At 41.7% G+C, this 26,251-nt stretch overlaps 1 protein-coding gene across 2 annotated transcripts in view; it reads right to left on the reverse strand.

Moving 5' to 3' along the window:
• The window catches only part of Unc5d (unc-5 netrin receptor D), a 506,477-nt gene that overhangs the window by 171,194 nt on the left and 309,032 nt on the right, over nucleotides 1-26,251 (reverse strand). For both annotated transcript variants that reach the window (XM_050146838.1, XM_050146837.1), the window contains exon 4: nucleotides 15,777-15,880. In XM_050146838.1, the coding sequence (XP_050002795.1) occupies nucleotides 15,777-15,880 (104 nt within the window). The remainder of the gene's footprint in view (nucleotides 1-15,776; nucleotides 15,881-26,251) is intronic.

Below are 26,251 nucleotides of genomic sequence, written 5' to 3' on the forward strand. Positions count from 1 at the left end.
AAGCAATCATGACAGCACTCCGCCAGTCTTAGGCTGCCCTGGGCACAGGTTTTAGTGAAATAGGTGAACAATTCAGTGTAGCCTGAGAAGCCAGGGCTCCTACAAGGCGCTAATGGGATCAAAGGCACCAGGAAATGGGAAGCTCCCTGTGTCCTCAGAGCAGAATGTGGAGCAAGTGCAGAGAAGAGAAAGGACATCTTCAAAGGTTCTATCAGAGAGTTCTGTGAGTCCGCACTGAGAGGCGAAGAGCTCGTTCAAGGGCATCAGAGGATATAAAGATTGGTGACCCTCTCACCAGCTGCAATGTTTGTTCTGAGGCATAGGACAGGAGCACGCCCATTAGCAGTGCAGAATGGATAAAGTGGAGTCTAGACAATGATGTTCAGAGGCAGTGACAGCGGGGCTGACGCTGGGACATGCTGCCCTAGGTCAGGAGTACAAAGCATCCACAGGTCTACCTAGCCTTCCATCTGCTCCACAGGACAGGGGTGTCAGACCTAACTAAAGGGCTTCAAAGACAGATCTATTACTTGCTGTGGTTTGAGAGGGAAGTCAACTGTCACAGCATTTGTGTGGGACTTCCTAGGGTACTCCTAGAAGTGCTGTACTCACTTTCACTCTTATTTTTGAGCATTTAATGCAAATTTGAAGGAATTTAAAAATAAATCATTTTTTGAATGCTACTTCCATTAGTGGTATTGAGACCTTTACACCCAATTTAAATCTTCCTACCAGCTTGCTACTTAGTTTACCTCACTTCAGGTTCTGGAAGTGAGAAATAACATTGTCCTTGAAACAAACTATGGGACAAAAAGTACACGAGGCATTCACTTCTCTGATGCACATCCTTCAATATCTCGTTAGCCCTTGGAGGGTAATCCAGGCTTTTAGCACAGCAGATCTCTGATCTTGCCCCCGTCTACTCCCTTAACTTTTCACTGTGGTAGCTCTTTAGGCCATGCCAAAATAGTACTTCCTAATCAATCATGTCACTTCACACTTACATAATTTCACCTCTCATTACATATAATCCCGCCACCAAAGAGGCTAATAATCAGTCCTTCAAAACATGCATGAGAATGCTAATCTGAGAAATCTTGGTCAGTAGAAATGGACATATTCCTTCTATCTTACTGTTACTATCTTTATAGGTCCTTGTCAGATTCATTTCTTAAGAATTTATTTTTAATTATGTGTATGTGTTTGTGTTTGTACGTGGGTATGTGCATGCATGTGCCTTCACAGGCCAAAGAGAAAGGAGTCAGAGCTTCTGGAGCAGAAGTTACAGGTATTTGTGTGCTGCCTCTAGTAGATGCTAGAAACTGAATTCAGATCCTCTGTAAAAGCAGAGCACACTTTATCCACTAAGCCATCTCTCCAGCGCTCTGTTAGATTCTTATTTACATATTTATCTCATTCATTTGATACTTGATCTGATTATGGAGAAAGTATCTCATTCATTGCCAAATATTTGGAGGCAAAGAACTCATTTATTAAATAAATTGAAATCTGTGGTGATAAGAATTACAGTTTTAGGAATGAACCACATAACTGGCTATGGATAGTCATTAATCCAAGCTCTGATACTGCAAATGGAGAACAGACTCACATCGGTGAGGAATGCTGAGGTGTATGGTGCCAAGAATCCACGGGTGGCGTTTATATGTCTGCACTACCTCTTCTCTTACTTGGCAACTTTCTGGCCTACAGGAAATGACCAAAGACATTCCACCAAAAACAACACTTGAGGTTGCCAAAGGGAGACAGGGATCTTACATTCTGGGGGACTTCTTCAATGTTCCTTATCCTCAGTCTCAATTACCCTATCTATAAGATAAAAAAACAGTAAGTGGGTGGAAAGAGCTAAATAGAACTTTCCTCATTAAAGGCTTGGCAGAAAGCCTGGCATGTCGTCCTCAAACTACTGCAAGCAATGAGAACCAACATTAGTGAGGACTGCATCACTCTGGTGGATCGTAGTACCAAAGAAAATATTACATAAGCAAGTTTAGCCTTTGTCGGAATCCGTATCTCTACCGAAGCCTCTTCTCCCCACTAGATGTATAAATTTCCTTCCCTTTCATTCCCAGCATATGCCTCCAACACCATTCCATGATTCCTATTCTTGGACCAAGTTCATGAGAATGTGAGTTCTAAAGGGAGACAAATGCTTCTCTACACAAATGTATAATAGCACCCTGTTCCTTCTAAATGGACCCAGATACTATAACTGAGGCATTTTCAACAGCGCAGAGATGATAATAATATTTAAAGACAGGACTAGGCTAGTCATCTAGCTCGGCATATAATTCTCACAGCCCAGTACCAGCTCCTGTCAATGACGGTGCAATGTAGATAGGGTTCTTACTCCCCTGCGGTACCCACCATTCTTGCCTCTAAGAGTGAGCTCCAAGTGAGCCATTTGTGCCAGCAAGTCAACCATCAGCTCAACATCCTGTAGACACCAATGAAGGTTTAAGCTGTCACTGTGACTAGCAAGGGTCACTGCTGGTGGTCCATAGAGGCCCAGGGATACCGCATATAACTAATAAATACGTCCATAGAGAATCAGGCAGGGGAATAGGAAGCCAGAGCTGCAAGCCAATACTGAATCAACAATGAAAAGAACAGTTCCAACTCAGTTCCTACAGAGCCAACAGAGACTGGGTTATATTTGAATCAAAATTCACCACAGTGGGGGATTATCAGCTGTTCGGCTTTGAGTGCTGGATGTTTTTCTTGGAAAGTTAACTGAGAGAGCCAAGTGAGCCTGAGTTATATGGGAAGTGAGCTGTGCATTTGCGAGGCTGGGATGGCTCGCCTGTCATGTGTAGGGTGGAAGCCATTGCAATTTTGCAAACCAAAGCCTAGGGACTTGCAGGAAGTCACTTTATCACTTGATGTGCTTACCTTGGTGCTGAGTCTAGGTGGCTCCCAGGGATGATCACCATGACTCCGTAAGATTTTACAGAGCCGAGAAAACTTGAGGACTTGTGCTATAATGAGCGGCCACCTAGGGTTCCTTCAGCAGCAGGTTCTAGAATTATAGCCTACCTGTAATAAGATCAGCTGGATGCATCTCAATCGCACCTGTAGGCAGGTGCTTATTCTGCAGGTGTCTAAACCTCCCATGAAGGACAAATGGGCACACTCTATTTTACTGGCAGTTATGTGAAAAAAATGTCCACAGGGCTGGTTCTCATTATTGTCACCCACAATTAACTAAAAGCAAAATGGGGTAGCTGCAGGTCCCATGTCTTCCAGAGCAGACTGTAGAGAACAGTAAGGACCCGAGGACCCCATGGCAAAGGACTGCCAGGAGAAGCTGCTGATGTGGATGAGATTGCGTATTTCCATTTTAATGAGCTGAAAAACACAGGCAGCCTGCATTTGCAAAGGGAATCAGGGTGGTGTGGGGTGTGCTGCCCAGAAACATTAAAACCCGTGCTGTCTCAGCAGGGCTGGGATGCAGCTCTTGATTCACACCCGTGGAACATTACTGCTGAGTTACAGACCTGTGTCTGTGTGTGTGGGGGGGGGGCTCCTGGGCTGTCCTTACTTCTGCATAATTCAAGATATAAAGACATTTTATTGCAGCTAAACTGTGTAAGAACACCTACGATGGAGAAATAGTTCTATACCTTCATTATGAAAATCTCGAAAAAGACAAAAAAAAAAGGATGTTTGATTTCTTTATGAATGGCTTTAAAAATATCATAGTACTACTGAATGGTTGGTTGTGAGTTGTCTGTGTTGCCTGTGTTGTCTCTGTTGCCCATCTCTGGCACTAAGCAGTCATTCCCTGCCATCCCTAACATCCCAAGGCAGGCACAATTCAGTGCCATCAAACTGCAGAAATAATTGTTAATGGAGCAATTAGGGTTACTCCTTGAATCATGAATATGAGCAAGAGAATTTAGGTATTCAATATTTTGCTTCTTTTGTGGGACTAGAGATAAAATGAAGAATCTGGCAATGCTAAGCAAGGGTTCTACCCCTGAGCTGCACCCGAGCCCAATAAGACAGAGGGAATGCAGTTAGTCTACATATGCATAGATACTCGTATCTAATAGTCCTCCCGCGGCCAGTGTTTTTGCTTTCCATAGGTTTTGTTACTCATGCTCCAATGTGGCACAAAAATATTAAATGGACAACTCCCAAAATGAATATTCCTTGAGTTTCAAAATGAGGGAAGAAAACTTGGTGTTCCAGCTGTGTCCCGAAGAGAGAGTGAAGTACTGTGTCCGGGGTGTCCATGCTGTATACGCCGCCTGTCCATTCATCACCCAGCAGTTATCTCAGTTACCAGACCAACCATCACAGGAGTGTAGAGCTACTGTTTAAGTTAGCCATTAGCAACAGACTCAAAGCGCATAGTGATGCTGACAATTCGGATGTGCCAAAGAGAACCCATAACGCACACTTCCTCAAGTGAAAAGAAAGGAAGCTCTCAACTAAAATAATAGGAAAAGAAATAAATGAATAAGGATGTCACCAAGATCCATAATAAATCAAATAAGTGGAGTTTCTTTTTTTTGAGAAAGAGAACAAGACCATATTTATAGAATTTTTACAACTACATATTGTTAAAATTGTTCTAATTTATTTTTGCAATTTTTGTTAATCTCTTACCAGGTCTAATTTATAAACTAAGGTTTCTCTTAGTTAGGTATATAGAAAAATAAATTGTATACAGGGCTTGGAAACACATGCCTTCAAGCAACCACCACGGTGCTTAGCGATGGAACTTTAATGAGACTTTGAGCCAGTCAAGGACTGGCAAACGGGCTATCTAGCTGATGCACAGAGTGGAATGTCTGTTCAACAAAGAGGCTCTTCTAGGTAGAGGCTCTGAAGTAAGGCTGTCCAATCCTGGCTCCGATACTGGCTCTCTCAGTAACCATGTGCTTCAGTAACTGCCTAATACCTTGTGAACTTGTAAGTTTCCTTATCTATAAAACTGCCATGCCTCCCTCAGAGAACTGTTGGGAAGATTAGCCTACACGAGAAATACTGGCGGGCTGCATTGCAGGTTTCCAGTGAGACTATACAGTCAGCAGCATAATCTCCAGCTCTAAAAATGAAAATGATCCAAACTACAAACCATCTTTGTGGACTGGGAACTGAAACCAGGGCCACCCATGCTGTGTAAATGATCTACTGAGCTCTCTCCAGACACTTTAGTAGAGGACTTTATGAACACTGACATGGCAAGCAAAAATTCATATGAAAACATTAAAGATAATGTACAAAATTATCTTAGGCTATAAGATAAAGAGGAAACATAAGTGATTTTCATATTTAACTTGGTTCCCATCTCCATGATATCTCATTACATAGTTCAATAATAATAACAATAGCAATAGTACGTAAATGCACCCAAACCTTTAAAATCAGAAACCATTTTAGTTTCAAGTATTTTGAATAAAGGGATCTCCTGCTGTCCAAACTAAATTCATTATTCCACAAAGCAGAGATATCACTATATTTGCCGAGCTTTAAGGATCGAATGAGCTGATATAAGGAAAACATTAACTGTAAAGTTCTGCTCAGATTTAAACATTTATTGCTGCCTGCACAATCTGGCAGTAATTCATCTGTTTGACCTCATCTACCCCACATGCCTACTGTTTGCATTATCTATGGAGTGGGTGGTAAGCGTTCCTGAAAACAGTGATTTTTAATTCCTATCCCCAAATGACATACTTTGAACAACCATGACACATTGGGATGAAAAATTAAATACAATAGTGAGAACTATAATGAAAAAGTATTCAAATCAATATGTCATAAAAACCTATAGAGGGAAGAAGAAAATGCTCGAGTGCTTCACACCAGCTAAATTCCATATGTCTATGAAAGACCATCCGGGGTATTATACTGATTGAAAGTATCCTCCAAAGGCTGATGTGCTGAAGCCTTGACTGAAAGAATGCTTAGGTGAGACTCTGGGAAAATGATTATATTGAAGCATACTGCATTAGATAGATGCATTAATGCATTGTCAGAGTCAGGATTGAGCAGAGCCTCTTGAGGCTGTGTTAACTCTGGAAGTTGGAGTCTGACTGAGGAAAAGAGTCACCGTGAGCAGGCCTTTGAAATCTTTCTCCTAGTCCCTGTTTCCAGCCCCCATAAGCAAGTAGCCTCGTCTATTCCATATTCCAGCTGCCACACTGATCTGCCTCAAGGCAAGATCATGGTGATGAGGCTAGCTGACAGCTGACTGCAGCTTCTGGATCTAGGAGCCAAAACCAAGTCAAATCCTTTCCCCTTTTTGTCGTTTGTGTCTGGTGTTCCCTGGGATGGGTGGAGAAGAAATAGGAGGCCGTAGGTAAGAATCCACCCAAGATTGTGGAAGTCAGAGATGGGCAGGAGGACAAGGGTACAGGAAGTAATGAGACACACATGGGACACAGGGACAGTAGCCCAAGAGAAAGCAACATGTGAGAACAAAAAAGGCTGGAAAAAAGAAAAACAAAACAAAAAACAGGGGCCTGGTGTTTTCTTTAGCAAGAGAAGGGAGATTCAGAGCCCAGGAGGTGGAAGTCAGTGCAGCAATGATGTTTGCATGAGTATTTGTCTAATGCTGAGGGTATCTAAGCTGCAGACATTCACTTTTAAAACAACTTATATTAACCTCATGTCTCTCTCTGTCTCTGTCTCTGTCTCTCTTTTTCCAGGAATCTTTTCAGAGGTGTAATTTCTTGGCACTTAATTACTAGTATTTAACCAATTCAACAGTTTTTTTCCCCTTTAATGGCCATTTGGCTTCTATTACAATATTATACATTCTAATCAATTGCGGTTGTCTGCAAAGGTCCTCATTGTCAGTCTCCTCAAAGCCAAGTTTATCTGGACTATTAGACATTCTCTGTGCTCTGGTTGCACCAAATTAGATTAATTATTTATACCTGAGGCTTTCTGCTTCAGCACGTGGGCACCTCACTTCACACTTCTCTAGTCAATTATTAAGAGTCTTATTTCTCTCTCTCTCCCTCTTTTTTTTTTTAAATAAAATCCTCATTTCATAGTCTGTTTGATTGAAGTTAAACACAAGTCTGGCAACTCTTGTCTTAAAAAGCCCAATATCATAGCTTCTCCTCTGGGTTTTACGCTGGCGAGCACATTAGTAACAAAGGACCCATTCAATCAGAATATCCTCACAGGGGAGAAGAGCAAGGGGCTCCTCGCTTATAATCGGCTGGGTACCAATCTGAGTAAAATTATCAAGAGGATGGGAAACCACAGATAATGCACAGATCTTCACAAGTATGCATCAGGAATAACAAGAAATGGGAAAAGGAACATTATGAGTTTTCAGTACCTCACCCTCTAATTTTTTAACAAAGTAAGAGATATTCAGCAATTAGCCTTAGATTCAGATACTTGTGTTTCTCCAAACTTGTCCTTCTGATGGCATCCTTAAAGTAATAAGACAAGACACACAGTGAAATGCTCAGAGTCTTTGTTATGATCGTCAGTTCTTCTGAAAAGGGCATGGCCTAAGAATGTTAATCCTGCCCAGAACCTTCAGGAGGGCTGAAGAGCCAGGTTAGGTTGCTATGCAGACAGAAGTAACAAGCAAACACACCATGGGGTAAAGACAGTTAGCAAGAGCACGGAGTTTGAATACACGGCACATAACACCACCAGGAGTCTTGGAAGAGGTGCATTGGTCTGGATCTTTGAAAAGCTGGGAACGTAGACCACATACTCCAGTGAGAAATCCCACTCCCCACTTGGCAGCTCTCTATCTCATCCTCCCAAGATGGAGAGCTGACCACAAAGGTGACTAGATGACCACTTTCTGGAGACTTATTTCAGGTAAGTGAAACTTCAAATGAAATCCCAAACGCCAGCAAAACTTGGCAAACGTCCGAGGAGATTGTGCTTAACAAGGCTACCTAAGCCATCCTCGATTTCTAGAATGGCAGTTCGGAAACAATTTCCTTTCTTTAACCCCCTCCTACCCCATCACTTCTGGTGTCTGTCTCCTGCCCAGCTCAATAGCACTTTATCAATGAGAGCAGTTCATTCTGTTGATGGGCACCAGTCAATGGCCGACCATGCTTGGTGCTGGGCCCAAATTACAAATCCTCCTCCTCAACATTGCATTGATGTCATGGCTTCAACAAGCCTCTTGACCTTGACTTTTCTAATCCCAATATAATTTTTGACCCCTTGGTGAGATTAAAAATCAAAAATGGTTCCTGGCAGGCGATGCCTCAGGGCTAGAATCTGTCTGCTCCTTACCTTTAGAGCCTTAATTCTCAAAGACACTGAATTATTTTGAGCAGGCTGTTTACCTTGATGTGAACAGAATTAGCCCCAGACACTAAGCCTTTATGGCAAGTTTTATTGTCCAAGGCAAATATAACCTGTTAAGATTTATAGGCTTTATTAACAGCAATAACCATTTTATAGCCAGCATCAGTAAATCAGGGTTTATTGAGAACTCTACAATTTTAATCTGTAGAAAACCATTAAAATGTCGGATTTTCATTGGACATAATTTCTTACTTTTATGAAAGATAGATTTTTCATTTAATTGGGCAGTATAAAAAAAGTGCAGTGTGGAATAATGAATTGTTTTTGAAAAGAAGAAAACAACAAGTGTTCACCACTAAAGTTGCTATCTTTAGTCAAAACCGGCCCAAGGTTAATGTTAGGAGTAATTGTGATGGTTATATACGTTCTAATCCATGCAGCAATTAAGATGAAATCCTCAAATCTGGGACAGCAAGAGGTATCATCAGTTCACTTTTCAGGTTTTTCCTAAGAACCAATGTATTAATTTCATTTAAGTCATGTCTAAATAAGTCTGGTGATGGCATTCAAGTTTACAGTAAGCAATTGAACAGCGTTTTACTAACAGTAAATCACTAACACTAATACATTGCAGGGAAGGGTAGTAAACAAAGTGGCCTTCGTCAGTAAACATTTAATTTCTCCATGGGCTACATAACAAAAGAAGGAAGAAGGGAAACTTTTCAAGGTGCACTTCTATTGGGAAATGCCAACTCTGTGATGGCTTAGAATGAGGGCTTTCTCAGCAACCCTCATTAATGCTCAAAGCAGTGTATTGCAGGAGACCACAACTTTGATCTAGTTATTTCCCTGACTGCAGCAGGACTCGACTTCTCTTTCTGAGGTTCAAGGATTCCTTAAGTTTTAAAAGCAATAAAGTGTGGACTGAGGAGAAAGGTTGTAGACACAGTGCTTGCCACGCAAGGGTGGGGAGCTGAGTTTCATCCACATAACATATGTAAAAATAATCTGGTTGTGGCTGCACAACACTTGTCTTTCCAGAGTTTATGGAGGTAGAAATGGGGAGCTCTTTGGAGCTTGCTGACAATCAGACTACCCAGGCAGGACCAGGCCAATGAGAGACCCTGCCTCAAAAAATAAAGTAGATATGACCTGAGAAACAACATCCCTGTCCTCCACATTTATGCATATGCATATTTGCATACACATATAAACACATGCACATACAACACAAATCAATAATAAAATATAAATAAAAAAGAACCACAAACAGCAATGTCTGCTGTTAATTTAGTTTTAGAAATTGCACTAAATATTTTGCATTTTTTTCCTCTTTTGACTCCTAGCAATCCTACAAAGAAATATTGTTTTTTCCCAGTGAGGATTCTGAGCTTGAGGGTAGCTGGTGACCTGTCATAGCAGTCAGTCAGCATGACAGAATCAAGTGAGCATTCAATTCCAAGGGCCATGATGCCCCCCATTGCTGTACCATGCTGAGAGTCTTTGATCTGTCCTCCCAGTTCCACAGCACATCTATGAACACCAGGGCCAGAACCCTCTGATCCGGACTTCACAGTGTGCCCCTTAGAGCAAATGTCAGTCGTTTCTGACAACTCCTCTTGTTGAGGGCATGACCCAACAGGAAAAACAACAGTGAGTGTGAAGCTACTCTACAGGTTCTTCTTCTCCTTCAATGCCTGTTCAAGCTCACCGTGGGCATTCTATTCTTCCTATTCTATTCTGCCTATGATAGCATCACCCTGTCTCCTTCCACAGAGGACGGTTCCTACCGTGTTATGTCCCAGGCTCCTTGACCCTCAGTTCTGGACCCTCCACCTCTCTGTACTCCGATCTTTGTTCCACTACCAGGTTACTGTTTCAGAGACACAGCACATGCACAGCAGATCCACGGTCATGGGTAGAATGTCTGGGAACACTGTAGGTATGTCTGCTCTCACTGACTCAGGGTTCTCAGGCTTCAGAAAGGCTAGGGAAACCTCCTAAGTATATAGCCCTAAGCACCAAACAACAACAATAAAAGAAACCCACAGACAACTAGAACATCAAAAACAACTCCAAAAAGAACAGCTCAGCTCTGAACTTCGGCGTTAGTGTCAAGTATTGACTAATAATCTGAAAGATTTGACCCAGTTATTATAAGACAGTCTTGAAAATCCTGTATTGTTCTTGTAATTCAAAATCTTTAAACACAGTGTTTGGAGTAGGAACATGCCCCATTAGTGGAGGCTTTATAGTCTAAAACAAACCACATATTTTGATCAAGTAGATGAGTTGGTTGCTAAGACTATTTTGAGAAAGGTCATGGTGTTAATACATGTCTTCTGCAAAGGAGACTCAGCCATGCCCCAGAGTGGCTTGCAGTAAACTCAGAGGGATATTACCTAGGCCACTGAGGGACAAATCCCCGTGATGCACCAGTGTCCCGGAAAGCACATTTCCCTCAGTGAAGACACCACATGTCCTGCAGCAGGCTCAGGACAGGAATCAGCTATTGGTGTGAGATAGCACCTGGCCTGCTGTGGGTCAAAAACTGTGGTGGTTTGAGTGAGAATGGCCCCCGTAGCCTCATAGGTATGAGTACTTGGTCACCAAAAGTAAAACTATTTGAATGGATTAAGAGGTGTGGCTTTGTTGGAGGAAGTATGTCCCTGAGGGTGGGCTTTGAGGTTCCAAAATAGTCCATTCCAAACTCTTCCTGCTGCCTGTGGATGTAGAACTCTCAGCTACTTTCCTAGTATGACATCTATCTGCATGCCGCCTTTTCTCCCACATGACCACAAGGGACTTAAACCTCTGAAACTATGAAAAGCCCCAATTAAATGTTTTTTCTTTTAGGAAAGTTGCTATGGTCATAGTGTTTGTTCACCACCATAGAATACTAAGACAGTATTTCACAATGTTAATCACACGACTGACCAGTTTCCAAACACAGTACCCTAGTGTTCACTATAGGATCCTCTTTTCACTATGTGGTCAACAAGTATACTCTCTGATCTGAAGAGCAGTCCACAGACACTGGCAGAGATGTCCACCCTGGGAGACCAGAGTAGTACAGATAGACAGACATAGTCAACATTCTTTCCCTTTGCCGTCTTCCTTCTTCCAGAATCCCTTCCACACACACAAAATACAGACATATGAGACAATAACATCTACCTGTGTTACTAATGAAAATCAAAGGAGCTGTGAGTGCTGGGCTGAGAATCCTGTAGTTCAATTGTCATTTCTGTAAGTCAAGGGGGATCCCTCCCTGCATCAAGGTGATGCTAGAAATGATGGCCTGGGCGGTGCATCAGTCCACTTTCGCACAAGAGAAACTTCCCCGTAGCCACCTCCAATACAAAACCAAGGAAACAAAAGCTCTGGCCCCTCTTACTCCAGAATCAGTTTGTAATCATCCTCCAGTCCACACTGCTTCATAAAACAGACTTGTAACTCGTTTCAGCTGCCTTAACTCTAAAATATACTTTACAAACTCTATATTATTCAAAGAAAGAGTGGAAAGCATACTGGGCTGAATAAGGATTCCATTTCTCTTTTCATTTGAATGTTGAGTCTTTACAAATGTTTGTGACCCATAAAATTAACATAAGGCTATAATGGATTTGGAGCAGAACACAGTCTACTGGGTGGTGTTTTATAAAGACAGGAGGATTCAGATCCCCAGTGATACAGAAAGGAGGCCACATAGAGGTAGAGGCAGAGACTGAAGTGATGTTTCTACAGCTAAAGAGACCAGGGATTGTTCTCAAGCCACAGAAGTTAGAAGACAAACCTACGACAGATTCCCTTTTAGCATTCCAGGAGAAAATGACCTGCCAACGTGGCTTCCAGCTCCTACCTCAAAATATGATCATTATAAGCTTTCTGGTTTGTGGTTATTTGTGACCAGAATAGTGGAAAGGGATTAAGGGACTGAATGCCTCTGGTTTTCAAATGGATAGGAAGGTAATAAACTACATATTCTCCCTTCCTTTCTACCTCTTCCAAACACTCTTCTCATCGGCCTTTAGTAGCCATGCTTTGCTCATTGGGGCTCCAGCTGAAAGCACCATCTGAAGCAAATGAAGGGAGAGAATGGACTGAGCACTGGCTATGGGATACACCTTGATTCACTTGCAGGGCAGGAGCTTAGGTCAGGAAGATGGAGGGGTATGCACTGCAGCTTTGAGTCCAGTCTAATATTTTTAAGCATAGAACCAGACAGGGGAGCTGCTTGCTTCTAGATGGCAGCCTCCTGCACAGGAATCCTCCACCAAGCCGGCACAGCATAGGAGCCCGCCTTGACTATGAAGATGCTTCAGCCATGTGTGAGGGTGTATGCGGAGACTTTCACAGCCTGCTACACTTTACCTGGGGATGTCACCTTATTAGATTATTTACCCTGTTTGGTTCCATTTCTTTTTCCTGTTTTGATCCATGCCTTCTAAGTACAGATGGAGAATGTTCTAGTCATTTGCTGCTAGTACCTAGTACCAAACAAAAACAGAAATGACAATCTACTCACGAGTCTGACAGGCACTCCAATTCCCATTGACAGAGACAAGAAGCTAGGCTCACTCCTAGTCAACAAATATTGAGTATCTTGGTGGGAGAAGCCCCTTTGGGTCTGTAAGGATTAACTTCTTTCTTGACAAATAAAATGTATGTATGTACAATTGCATGTGCATATGCACGTGTGAATGTTGTTAAGAAATGTGTATTTATAGTGGCATGGCTAAACTGAGCTAATATGTCCATTAACCAACATGCCTATTATGTTCTTATGAGAACACTGAAAGTCTAGTATATCAATTTTCAAGAGCACAATCATTGTTATTAACTGCAGTAGCCATGCTGCCCAACAGGGCTTTTGAACCTATTCCTCTCAAATGATATCCTGTATCCTTTGACTTTCCACCAACTCTTGATAGCCACCACTCTACAGGGAGCTTTATGTTCTCGGTCTCTACAGGGAAACAAAATCATGCAGTGACTAATCATCTTATCCCCTGTGACATGTGACATATCAGAGAGGCTCATGCATGTTTGTTAGGAATAGAATGGCATCGTTTCTAAAGGCTGAAGAGTACTGATGTCACATTACATGAACCATATTACCTTTCTCTGTTCATTTGTCGACAGACATGGGCTGACTCCATATATCTGCTACTATGACTAGAGTTCAGAAAATGAAGAGGTGTAGATGCCTTGTAGGTATCCTAACTTCATATTTTTAGATATATGTCCCATAGTGAAATTCTGGGTCACACAGCAGTCATTATCTATCTATCTATCTATCTATCTATCTATCTATCTATCTATCTATCATCTATTTATCTATCTATCTATCTATTTATATTTTTGAGTAACTTCTTTAGTTTTTTTTCCTGATGGCTGAACTAAATTTACCTCTTTACCACCAGTATGCAAGAAATCCATTTTTTTCATGTCTTTGCCATTATTTATCATTTCCTTCTTTTTGATAACAGCTGTGTGAGTACATTTCATTTTCTGGTGACACAGGGATGGGTGACACACACACAAGATCTCCTCATACAAGTTCAGTTCCAGTAGGACAACAGAGAACAATCAAGGCTGATACAGTATGAGTGACAAGAGATAAAGAGACAAAGGAAGGGAGAGGGACTGAGAGGGGTATGTGTGGAGGGTGACAGTGACATTTTCCAGAGTGTCCACAGCCATCCACATTAAGCAGGTGATATTTGCATAGGCCCTATAGGGAGAATTACTGAGATGGTCACTGCTGGACCCAGCACATGAAAGGGACCTGAGGTGGAAGCGTTGCTGGTGCATCTGGGAAAATGAGAGGAAGAAGGGGCAGCTGCAGAGCAGTACATACAGAACAGGGGCTGTGATAAAAGAAGGACCATTTGCTGGACCCTGTAAGGCAGAAGCATGTGCATTTCCCACGAGTACTTCAGAGACTCCCTAAGAGATGTGGAAGAGAGACCATATACGGCTGTGAGGCCTTTGTAAGGTCATTGATCTGATATTGGTTTTCCTGCCTCTCAAAGGCCAAGGCTGTACCAGGGAAACAACTAAGCTTCCCCCGGCCACGAAAATTGCCTCCTAGACATCTAACTATAGAACTTCTTGCAGGTAGAATGCTAACAGTGGGAATCAGCGTCTTTCCCACCTGGGCCTGCCTTCCGTTTACAGGGTCTGCAGAGGCTGCATGCATCTGTGCCAAGCTATTTGTAAGGTGGGATTCTCAAAGGTGGGCAAGGGAGCTGCAGAGAATGACAAGCATGGCGGGCAGACCCATGGGAACACAGGAAGCCCTAAGCAACACGACACAGCCTCTTATGAATGGAGTGCCCTGCTTACAGGATGGGACATACAAAATTGCTGGATGTAAGAAAGTGGCAGAAGATTAATATCTTTTTGTTCTACATTAAGTAAAAATTTAAAAATAAGCATTTTCATTTCTAATTATTTCATATCATGCATGGTGCGCTCACTTCAATTTTCAAGTCCGTTTACTTCATTTCTGCAAACCATCTGAGCCTGAGTAGCATCCATCCAGCAGGATTTCTGCCTAAATATGCAAGTGTGTGTGTGGGTATGTGTGCGCGTGCGTATGTGTGTTTATTCCCTCTCTTCCTTTGTTCTTTCCCAGTACAAATATTACAGGTATTTTAGCAAAGACAGACGACAGATGTTTCTGATTTTCGTTTTCTTTGTTGCTGTTTTTCCTCTTTAAAGTCTGTCTGCTTCTCACCGAAGGAACCACAGGTTTCTAGATTCACACTGAAGAGCCATGGCTGGAACAATTATTGCTGAATACAGGATAATGGCATACACTTACTTTCTAAAATCCTGTGAACAATAGCCTTCCTGCCCACTCTTAGGTTTGCCCCCAGTAATTACATTACTAGTCAATTAAAACACGTGTTAAGAGTGATCAAGGATTCAGAAAGCCTTCAGTGTGACCCCAGGCCACTCCTGGTCAAACATATGTTTCCTAGTATGCTGGGGGTGGGGTTGAGGGGGATTCTAGGAAACATGTCTGGACTCCAAAGCCATGGTGACTCTGGATTCTAGATGCTCACAGTGGCTGCACTGTATACTATAGCCACACAGAGACTGTAGCATACCAGATGTTCAGAAGATGCTTGGTCTCTAAGCAAATGAAGAATGAACAGACACTAACTATCCCCTCTCCAGGCACATTTCCAGGCAGTGCTCCTTGTTAATGAACAGAGGGATCCCACCGGCACTGTACAAAACAGGCAGTCCTAACACAACACACGGCAGACCCCACCAAGGTTGGTCCTCGGAATCAAGAGCATAGCCTAGCATTAACTGTACGTCAATCAGAATGTTGCCAAGAGGCAAGTTTCATCCCAACTTTCCCCCACCGTGACTTCTTCACTGTGTCTCGCAAGGGAGACCAGACAGCGAGAATGGCAGGCCTAGGTTCTTTGGGTTTCTGTCCTCTCATGGAGGACAGGCCTGACTCCTCACAGTGGAGGCCTTCTTACCTCTGCTGCAGGGACTCCCTCTGGCGGGCGGCAGTGCAACACGATCATGCCTTCAATAGGCACCTCCCTGCCTTGTGGATCTTGTTCAAAGTTTTTCCGCAGATCTGCAAAGAAGCAAGAGACAATGTGTGTGCCACTTTGAGCTAGGACTGACTGGCGTTACTCACACGCGGCCCCAGTACAATAAAACAGCGAGCTTTGTGTCAAAAGTTAGATATACACAAATATGTCACTCTCTGACACTTCAAGAGTCTCGCTTTTCCAATACTCATAAATGCATCGGAAACATACCTTAACAAAACAGTTTCACCACCATGTGGTTATGAAGGAAGAAAAACTATTAGGAGACAAGAAAAAAAATTCTCATAATTTCATGAGTGTTTGCCAGCTTTATCTGTTCAACATCCAATGAAACACTTGGCCTAATAAATTACTGTCCTCAGCCATTATGAAGTTGAGATGCACATGATTTCTTTTTTTTTTTGTTCGCCGAAGAATGCATTATTAATCTGTAACCTCTGTCATTCCTTTAACCCTCTGGGGAGCTGTAGAAGACAGTAATAGAGTGAGATCACCTATTAGTCTTTTTATTTGTAACAAGGGAGAAAGGGCCATCGCCAGTCACAACAAAAATCCATAACCTACCCAACCGGACATATAATTAAGAAACGCAAGGGCCTCTAGTCAAGCAGCCATGCTGGGTACGCCGGGCAGTGCCCTTCACACAGGGCTCCGGGCACTTTGCAAACAAGCCGCACTATTAACCTTTTACACATGGAGAGGTGACACTTGCGGAGGTTAATTGGCTTGCCAGTGGTCACAGAACGCATCAGTGCCAGCGAGAGGGGAAAACTCATCTGCTTCCTGACACTCAGCCCGACTGCCAACCAGCGAGGCCTGATAGGAGAAGAGGCCAGTGCAGCCCGGAGAGCGCCAGCTTCATTTGCATAGCTTTCTTCTCTGCCTTTGTAAAGGGTAGGCAGCTGGCCCCGGCTCCTGGGGAGGTGTCAGCACAACCCTCTGATGCTCTTTCTGAACAAGGTAATTCTCCTGTCACCTGGATGCACAGGACAGCTGAGCCAGGGAAGGTTGTCTAGAATCCCTCCTCCATGAAAAGCATTGTCTCCTCCCTCCTCGACAACGTCTTCTTTCTTCAAATGGAGTATCTCAAATTATAGGCTGTGGATTTATTGATTTAATTTTCTTCGGTGCTTACAATCACATGAAATATGTCCTCTGTAAAGAGCAGAGCTCCAGAAACAGTTACATCTTTATAAATTGTATAAATACATTAAACTCGCTTTTAGCAAGTCAAAAACACTCGATGAATAACTAGTTCAGCCATGCACATATTCACTTCTCTCTGAATGCTTTCGCTCCCAGAGATGAAAGGCATCTGTATATTCAGAGGGCCTTTCATTCTTTGCTGTCCAGAATAGAGTTCTAGAGGCAGCTTCCTTCTGTCTAAGGTCTTTAAATTGCCCTAGTGGCTCAGATCTCCTGACTCTCCGTGTAATGGACTCACAAAACTGCCAACAAAAGCAAGGCACAAAGGGAGTGAGTTAAGTCCAGAGTTGGAAGTCTGTTTAAAGCACAATCGCACTGCAGGACAGGTTTTGATGTCATTCAAGAGATTCCTGAGCTGAAACTCTCGTTCAAGAAGGGCTTCACTGCTCAGAATTATTTCAAAACTCATCTACAGGAACGAAAGGGAGTTCAACAGCCAAGATGCCAGGGTGGAAAGAGCTGTCAGGTGGATGGCATGATTACTGTGTTGTCCTCTTCATTGCTTCCCACCTCCTTGGTCAATTTACTTGCTGACAGGCATCTTATCCGGTGCTAGCAAATGATCATCTGACTTTTGCTATCGTTAATTCTCTGTGTTTAACCAAGTAAGCCACAAAAATACAGCAGCAGGAATTTCAATACATTCTTCTGATAATGCTTCTTTTCTTTACCCAGCACAAATGAAAACGGTAATTGTGGTGTTTGAACAGGAATGGCTCCTATTGATGCATGTGTTTGAACGCTTGGCCCATAGTGAGTGGCACTATTAGGTGGGGTGGCAGATCTAGATGTAGAACTCTCAGCACCTTCTCCAGTGCCATGTCTGTCTACACACCGCCATAAGGATAATGGTCTAAACCTGTGAAGCTGTAAGCCACCCCCATTAAGATGTTTTCCTTTTTAAGAGTCACCTGTTCATGGTGACTCTTTACAGCAATAAAATCCTAACTATGACAGTAATAAATGACTACCCTTACTTTATGCTAACTGCATCGGCGGGCAGAAAGACAACCTCAATAAGGCCATTTTTCCTCCAATGAAATAGTCTTTACTAACACTGGGTCTGTTTATTTCCTATAAAAAAGGTATTGGGGGATCTCTAGCAGATTTCATATGGGAGAGTCAGATCCAAGTGAGGACCAAGTTATCCTGCTTTTGCATCCCAATACTATTTGGAATCATTTGAAGAGTCCATCAGGAAATGCATTATCATTCTCCAAGGTGCAGATTAAAAACTAAAGATAGAGGAACATGGGGGAAGGGCAGATAAAGTCTACGAGGATGAATCCATCAGTAATAACAGGTACCCCATCAAGACCCAGACATATCACTTCACATAAGAAAACCCTTGACTTTAGGTTTTTCTGATTCATACCCAAGTCTGGGGCTTGGCCTGTCCTCCCAAGGAGGTTGCATCTGTGAATATTAAAAAGGGGGAACCCTTATATAGATCCCAACTAGTCCCTGAACATATTCAAAATTACAGAAATAGACTCTTTGATACAGCAGCCAATGCCTCCTGCTCTATCTAGGACTCTCACTCCAGGCCATGCAAAGTAATTAGTTTCTGAATAGACAATCTAAGTAACAGCAGTTTTTCTAGATCTATAAAGATATGCACAGGGACCCACACAAGTTCTAATAATGGGCAAACTAGCTCCAGACATGTAACACAAATGGATTGCTGCACAAAATAAGGGAACTGTAGAACTGACGGACCAGAAGGTCCAGAAGCAATATTCATCTTTAAGAATTTCTAATTCAAGTTCTGTGTCATCAAAATGAAATAACAACTAAGAAGCTAAAATAGGGCATTGAGGATATATTAAAATTTGAGATCAAGCATTGTGTTCGAATCTAGCATGGCACTATGAACACCTTCTGTCAGGAGCCATTTCCCCTCTAACAATCATTACAGAAACCATCACTCTAGGGAGTCTGCAGAGAACCTCACACCCATAGTTATGTTCTATTGACAAAACCTGCCCCTCACCCAATTAACTGCTAATCTTAGCGGAACCCGCCTCACATTCCAGCTATCCAGGGAACCAGGTGTGGCCACTTGTGACTTCTGGCCTGTCTGTCTGAATGTAACCGAGCTACGTGACCGGAACCACGCGGCCTGCGAGATCCCGTACCCTGCCCCTCATCCCTTACCATATATAAACTGTAACCCGTCCCTAATAAACTGAGGCCTTGACAAAGTTGCTTGGTCTCGTTCTTCTGTCTTAGCTCATTCCCTTCCAGGTAGCGCCCCTCCGAGACCCTGGAATAACTGGATTGCGGGTGGGTTACTAACCCCTAGACTGAGTAGCCCACCCAACGCAATCCACAGTGGCGCCCGAACCAGTGACTCGGAGTACGGTCAGCTATCGGACGACACGCGCAGTCCCGGGACAACAACAAGAAGAAAAATGAAGGTTCTGCGGCTGTAGGACTCGGACAGATGGCAGAACGGGAGGTAGGCGCAGGTTCACGTCGTCCCACAAGGGGTGAGACAATCACTTTCAAAGGAAGAGAAATTCATACAGGAATTTAAGCATTCACTCAGGGACAGAGGAGTAAGAGTCAAAAACAGAGATTTATGTGTTTGCTTTATGTATATGTCTTTAACTCCCTGCCACATGGAGCAAAAGCTGACAGGCAGGTTTGCTATAAAGGAGTCTAGACTCAAAAAGCTGCAGCTGCATGTAAATATGCTTCTTTTCCATTTCAAAAATCTTGCTTCTTGGTCAAAAATCTTTAGTTTGTAGGTGTAAAAGTTTATATCTAAGGTAGATTAAGTTCAATACTGTGTTTCTGTAGAAAAAGTTTTAAGGTCAAAGATTGTGATGCATTCAGAGGATTTTTAGAATTGTTTAGGCTATCTGAGTTTTTATTTCTTTATTATAAGGTTGGGGATTGTTCTTTTGAGTTCTGTATTGTTCTTTTGAGTTCTGTGAAAAGTTTTGCTATAATTTTAATGAACATTACATAAAGTCTGTATGTGAGTTCTGTGAGAAATGTTGCTATAATTTTTAATGGACATTTACACTGAATCCGTAGACTGCTTTCAGTGAAATTGTCATTTTTGCTGTGTTTCTTCTGCTTTCGCAAGAAAGTAGGGGATCTTTCAAGATTTAAAATTCTTATCCGACAATTTTCGTTTGTACGGCCCGCTCTTGGGTGGGAATCATAATGTTTCAGCTTGAGGTTCTTTCCTGCTGCCAGGTGTTGCTTCAGGCCTCTCACTAAATTTATCAAGGGCCAGAGTTATACTCTTAGCAAGTGATAATGGTTAAAAGTAAAAAACATTTCCGCCTTCACAGGCAGAGATGACAGGACCCAAAAACTTTTGTCCTGCTTGCTTAAAGTCACTCCTAGATATTTTGTGGTATTCATGGATATTTAAAAGGATGATGTCTCATTTATCCTAGGTGTAAAAGAGATACCTTTGGGTTATTTTTAGATTCTGGCTATGATAAAGTTCTGCTCTGGGCATGGCAGAGCACGTGTCCTTGTGGTATGGTTAAACAACTTTGTATTTAGGCCCAAAAGGGCTACTGCTAAGTTTTGAGGTAGATATTTGCCTAATTTTACATAATGGAGGTCCCTCACTGCTGGGGAGACTCTCACTCAGGTCTTGGAGGGCGCGCCCCCCCCCATGGCTTGCCAAAGACCGTCCTTGCTGAGGTCGCTTACACGTGGCCTTGGTTGGTGGGGGAGGAGTTCGACCCCCAGTGACCGGGAAAAAGAATTTTTGAGAAGACCACAGCCCGGTGGTCCAGAAAGGTCATAAAAATTTCAAAAACCTACGGAGGCTCCCTGCCTCTTGGGACCACTCCCAGTGTCATAATCAGCTAGTTCCTAAAACAGTACTGTGATCATTGCAGCGGGAAAACTAGTTTTTCAGGATTGCAGTTTCTCGGGGATTGCTATCAGGATTGCAGTCTGGTTTTGTATTGAGTTAGTTCCTGGTGCAGGGTTGCTGAACAGGCTAACCCTGGATTTTTGATTCTCCTCTTCCTGCTGAGAGGGCTGGAGAGATGGCTCAGTGGTTAAGAGCATTGCCTGCTCTTCCAAAGGTCCTGAGTTCAATTCCCGGCAACCACGTGGTGGCTCACAACCATCTGGAATGAGGTCTGGTGCCCTCACAGGCTAGTCCTGGATTTTTGATTTTTCTCTTCCTGCTGGGAGAGTCTGGATTTCTCCAGGTTTTTCAGTGCTGTATGTGATTCAGGGATGGCTGTGCAGTATGTACTTCCAACACTGCTCCCAGCGCCGCAGCTGCCGCCACGGGCTGCAGCTCACTTCCAGCGAGTTTTTTTCCTACCCACGTTTTCTTAAGCATAGATTGTTAACAATAATTTTTAATCTTGGTCATTTTTACAAGGATAAGGTAAATCTCAGAGTTTTGATTTGCCTTTCTCTGACGGCTAAAGGATGTTATATTCAAACATTTTTTAGGTGTCTCTCAGTCATTTTTAAGTACGTTTGTTAAGAGTTTTTCAGTTTAGGTCTATAACAAATATTTTTATTGGATTAAATTTTTAATAACTAATTTCCTGAGTTCTTCACATATTTTTGGAATGGATTTATGATAAATAAAGATCTTTTCCCACTCTATAGCCTTGTTATACAAAAGGTTCTCAATTCAGGAGATCTAATTTATGGTTTCTCACAATGTTTGTGCCACTGAGGCTGTGTTTACGATGTGGCAAGGTGTGCTTCAAAAAATTTTTCTCTATAAGTTTCAACAAAATTTTTATATGCTGAAGCCTTTGGCTCATTTGGGCTTAAATTTTGTTCATGGAGATGGATATAGATCTATTTTCATTCTTCTACATGTTGGTGTCTAATGAGACCAGCATTACTAGTTAAAAAATGTTTCGTTTTTCCATTTTCCTATCTGCAAGGCAGACTTGGAACTTAAGAGGAGGATAGCTTACAAACTTTTAATTAGATATTCAATGATTAAAGCCCTACTTATAATATTCTTATGGGAGACCTTGAGCTGCTAGGTAAAATTCTTACAAAAAACAGTTTTCAATAGAAGCCTTAAACGGGCTGCCTAACAGGTACTCAAACAGATAAAGTATAAATCAACAGGTAAAGTATACAATAATCAACAAATACAGTATATTAATTATAATTCAGCTATGGCAAGAATATTTATATTAAGTAAAACTTATTCTACAACAGTTTTATAAAAAATGCTGTTTATGACTAAACCTTTCCAGTTTTGCCAGTTAATATTAAACTCTTAATTTAGAACAGTAGCCTGTCTGATACAAAAGGACAGGATAACATCTAGAAAAAAATGGTTAGATAGAATATTGACTATAATCAATGTTTCCTAAACAATAGATTCATTGATAATTTTAAGATTGATTCCTGGACAATTGCCTTTGCTCAATTCAAGGCCAAAAACGATGATCTTTTCCCAGATCATTGCCTGTATTTTGCTAATGTTATGGCAAAAAATCCCTTAAAGGATTTTATGCTAAAATTTTACAAATGGCTCTTCCAATGGAGGAACTGCATATATGGTTAATGGTAGTAATAATAATAATAATAATAAAAATTATTATGGAGCATAACAAGACTCCTTGAAAGCAGCTCATAGAAGTTGCAAGCAGATCCTGATGCAAACGGATCTGGCCTGATAACACCAAGCTGACCTTTGCTAAGGCAAGGTGGAAAAGCCCTTGCAATGCATTATGAAAAAACCCGACCTATATATATTTGGGGTCGAGGATGTGTTTATGTTTTTTCACAGAAAGAAAAAATCTGGACCTGAGTCGTGGCTGCAGACATCCCACAGAGGAGTTCCAGAGATGATTGCAGAAAGGTCCTTGGTCCGGCCTTCCCTGCCCCCAAGGAGAAGAGTGCCTGATAACAGAACCTGCTACACCACTCTGCAGGGTGTCATCCTGTCTCCAGAGTCCAGCCTGAGATAAGTGCCAGGATGTGCTTCAGATAGCTGAATCCAGCTCACCTCACCCAGGAATTCCACCTGCCCTGAAGTACAAATGCTGAACTGCCTCTACAGTTTGAACTCTGGTTTGCTTTGAAGCTAAGATGCAGACAAAACATCAGACTGCTTTAATTCTTGGGACACAAAACTCATTTTAAATTAAAATATTAACGCCTCTTCACTTAAGAAGGGGGAAGATTGGGGTTCCTGTCACTGTTGCTCAGAGACTGGAACTGGTGGTATTTAGTAACAACAATGTATGTCATTGTACTCTTACTGCAATTGATCTAATGATATTTGTAACTGCTTTTATAGATGTTGGGAAAGGTTTGACACATGCTGTGAAATGTTTGGGTTTAGTGCATATGTTAAAAATTCTAGATTTAGATCCCTTTACACTGCACTAATTTTTGGCAAACAGCACTCATAATTTTAATGTGGAGTAGGCATTTAGGAAGGAGGATACCTTAGGCCAGACTAAAAGGTGAATACTGGGTTTGGAAAGAGCCCTTCCTTCTTGTCTAAAAATGGAGCTATTGGTGCCCAAAATTATATCATTATATCTTTTGTTTGAGGAGCTCCTCACAGTTTTTCATTAATGATAGACTCAGGCACCCAATGACGGGAGTTAGTGTGGATCCTCACCTGAATAGCACACCATACAGAGGCTGTAAAGGCCGGCTCAACATGGCATGGTGCCAGGTACGAGGAAAGCTCTCCACACAGCCTAAGACAGGATGCCCTGTGGTCTGCTTACTTTAATTCTTGCTAGATACCTTTTATTTGAGAAGCTCCAAGGAACTAATGCTAATCATAAGGCACCCCTCTGTTCCCATGAGAGGTAAAATTGCTTCACCATTCGAGAGGAGGGTTTCTACTTGTCCCAGTCCCTTCTCTTTTAAATCTGACACCAGGGTTGACTCTGACTTAGTGCCCTCCACTTAATAACTGTTTGCCTTTATATAAGAGAGGGGGAATATGTCAGGAGCCATTTCCCCCCTAACAATCATTACAGAGACCATCACTCTAGGGAGTCTGCAGAGAACCTCACACCCATAGTTATGTTCTATTGACAAAACCTGCCCCTCACCCAATTAACTGCTAATCTTAGCGGAACCCGCCTCACATTCCAGCTATCCAGGGAACCAGGTGTGGCCACTTGTGACTTCTGGCCTGTCTGTCTGAATGTAACCGAGCTACGTGACCGGAACCACGCGGCCTGCGAGATCCCGTACCCTGCCCCTCATCCCTTACCATATATAAACTGTAACCCGTCCCTAATAAACTGAGGCCTTGACAAAGTTGCTTGGCCTCGTTCTTCTGTCTTAGCTCATTCCCTTCCAGGTAGCGCCCCTCCGAGACCCTGGAATAACTTGATTGCGGGGTGGGTTACAACCCCTAGACTGAGTAGCCCACCCAACGCAATCCACAACCTTCATTCAACAAATACCTTAAATTCTCTTTGCCTTAGTCTCTGCACCTGTAATAGGATAATAATTCATACTACATACAGCATTTTCTTTTTTCCCTTCCTTCCTTCCTTCCTTCCTTCCTTCCTTCCTTCCTTCCTTCCTTCCTTCCTCCCGTTCTTTCCTTCTTAGAGATAGAGTTTCTCTGTAGCTTTGGAGCCTGCCATGGGACTCACTCTATAGACGAGGTTGGGCTCGAACTCACAGAGATCCACCATAGCTTTTTATTTTTAGAGTCAGGGTCTCATGTAGCCCTGTATCGTCTGTCATTCTCTTCATGGACCTGGATAACCTTGAACTCACAGAGACCCAGCTGCCTCTGCCTCCTGCTTTCTGAGACTAAAGGCATGTGTAACCAAACCTGGCTACAAATAGCTTTTATAAAGATTAAATATTAAACCATAAACACCCTTCTCCAAGCACAATGGCCATACAACAGGGTTAAGGTCTTATATATTACTACATCCTGTGATAAAGCTATGATGATTAATATGGGACGATTTTATCATAAATCAGATACAAATTAATTATAAAGTGGAGTATTTTTCATAGACACTCAAATAAAAAGTATAATTTAGTACATGATAAATTAAGTGGGAAAAGGTATTAAAACGAGTCATTACCTTTCTGAAGAAAAAAATGTAGGTCTATGTCTTGTTTTACACTAAAATAAACGGCATAGTAATAAAAACATTTTAGCAGCAGTAATAAAATATCTCCAGAACCTTAAGAAAAGGGGAATTTCTTATAACTTGAAGAACAAGCCATCAAGAAAATGATTGACAGGCATTTAGATAAAAATAAAATTATTTCCCTAAAGCATTGTAAACAGAACACTGTGAAGTTAATGGCTTTAATAAGTTAAAAAATTTCTTATGAAGCACAATGGAAATTACAGATATGCTGAGATAAAATGACAAAGGTGTTGAAAACCATTTATAAAAGAGAAGACACAAATGGCTAAAGATAAGCAATGGGGCAGTATCAACAGTTATTTCAGAAATGCTAGCTTAGCAACTATCAACATATCTCTTTCCTCTTCTAAGTGAAACAGTTTTATTTGTTTCTTTATTTTAATTCCCTGGTTAGGAATAAAATCTGGCTGCAATAGTCTTGAATAGTACTAGAAGAAAAGACCAGGTATATATGAAGAACAAGTTGTAAATGGATCAAATTATTTTTCAAGGTCCTATTATATGGAAATTATTTGATAAACAGATACATAATATGTGGCCTATAATAGAATATTATTTTTCAATAAAAGCAAAATACTAAATGCATGGTATGACATGGCTAAAATTTAAATGCATAATCCATATTAATTGAATATAGCTATTCACCAAAGGCTATATATTGTATGATTCCATTTATTTGAAATAGCCACAATAGGTGGTAATGTTGGAAAGTAAATAAATAGGTTAAGAGTCAGGTGGGACTTAATTTGAGTGAGGGAAGTAGACTAATAATAACCATTTGGTTAATATAAAAAACACCTAAAATTGCCCTAGATGATGGTTATAGATCTGTGACTGTACTCACAACTATTGATTTCTATATTTAAGAGAATCACATGTTGTATGGATATTGCAGTAACACTATAATTTTTAAGTTACACTGATACAACTCTATAATCCTACAAGTATAGCTATGAAAATGATTAGAGAACTATGTGGAGAAAAATGTGTGTAGGCTAACGTGCCTCAAATCCTCACTGAATCACAGGGAAAAATTTGAATCTTTAATGATGTGGTAGTAGTAATATC

Source organism: Alexandromys fortis, unplaced genomic scaffold (assembly GCF_014885135.2).
Source record: "Alexandromys fortis isolate MF-2015 unplaced genomic scaffold, M_Fortis_MF-2015_v1.1 scaffold_55, whole genome shotgun sequence".
NCBI lineage: Eukaryota > Metazoa > Chordata > Mammalia > Rodentia > Cricetidae > Alexandromys > Alexandromys fortis.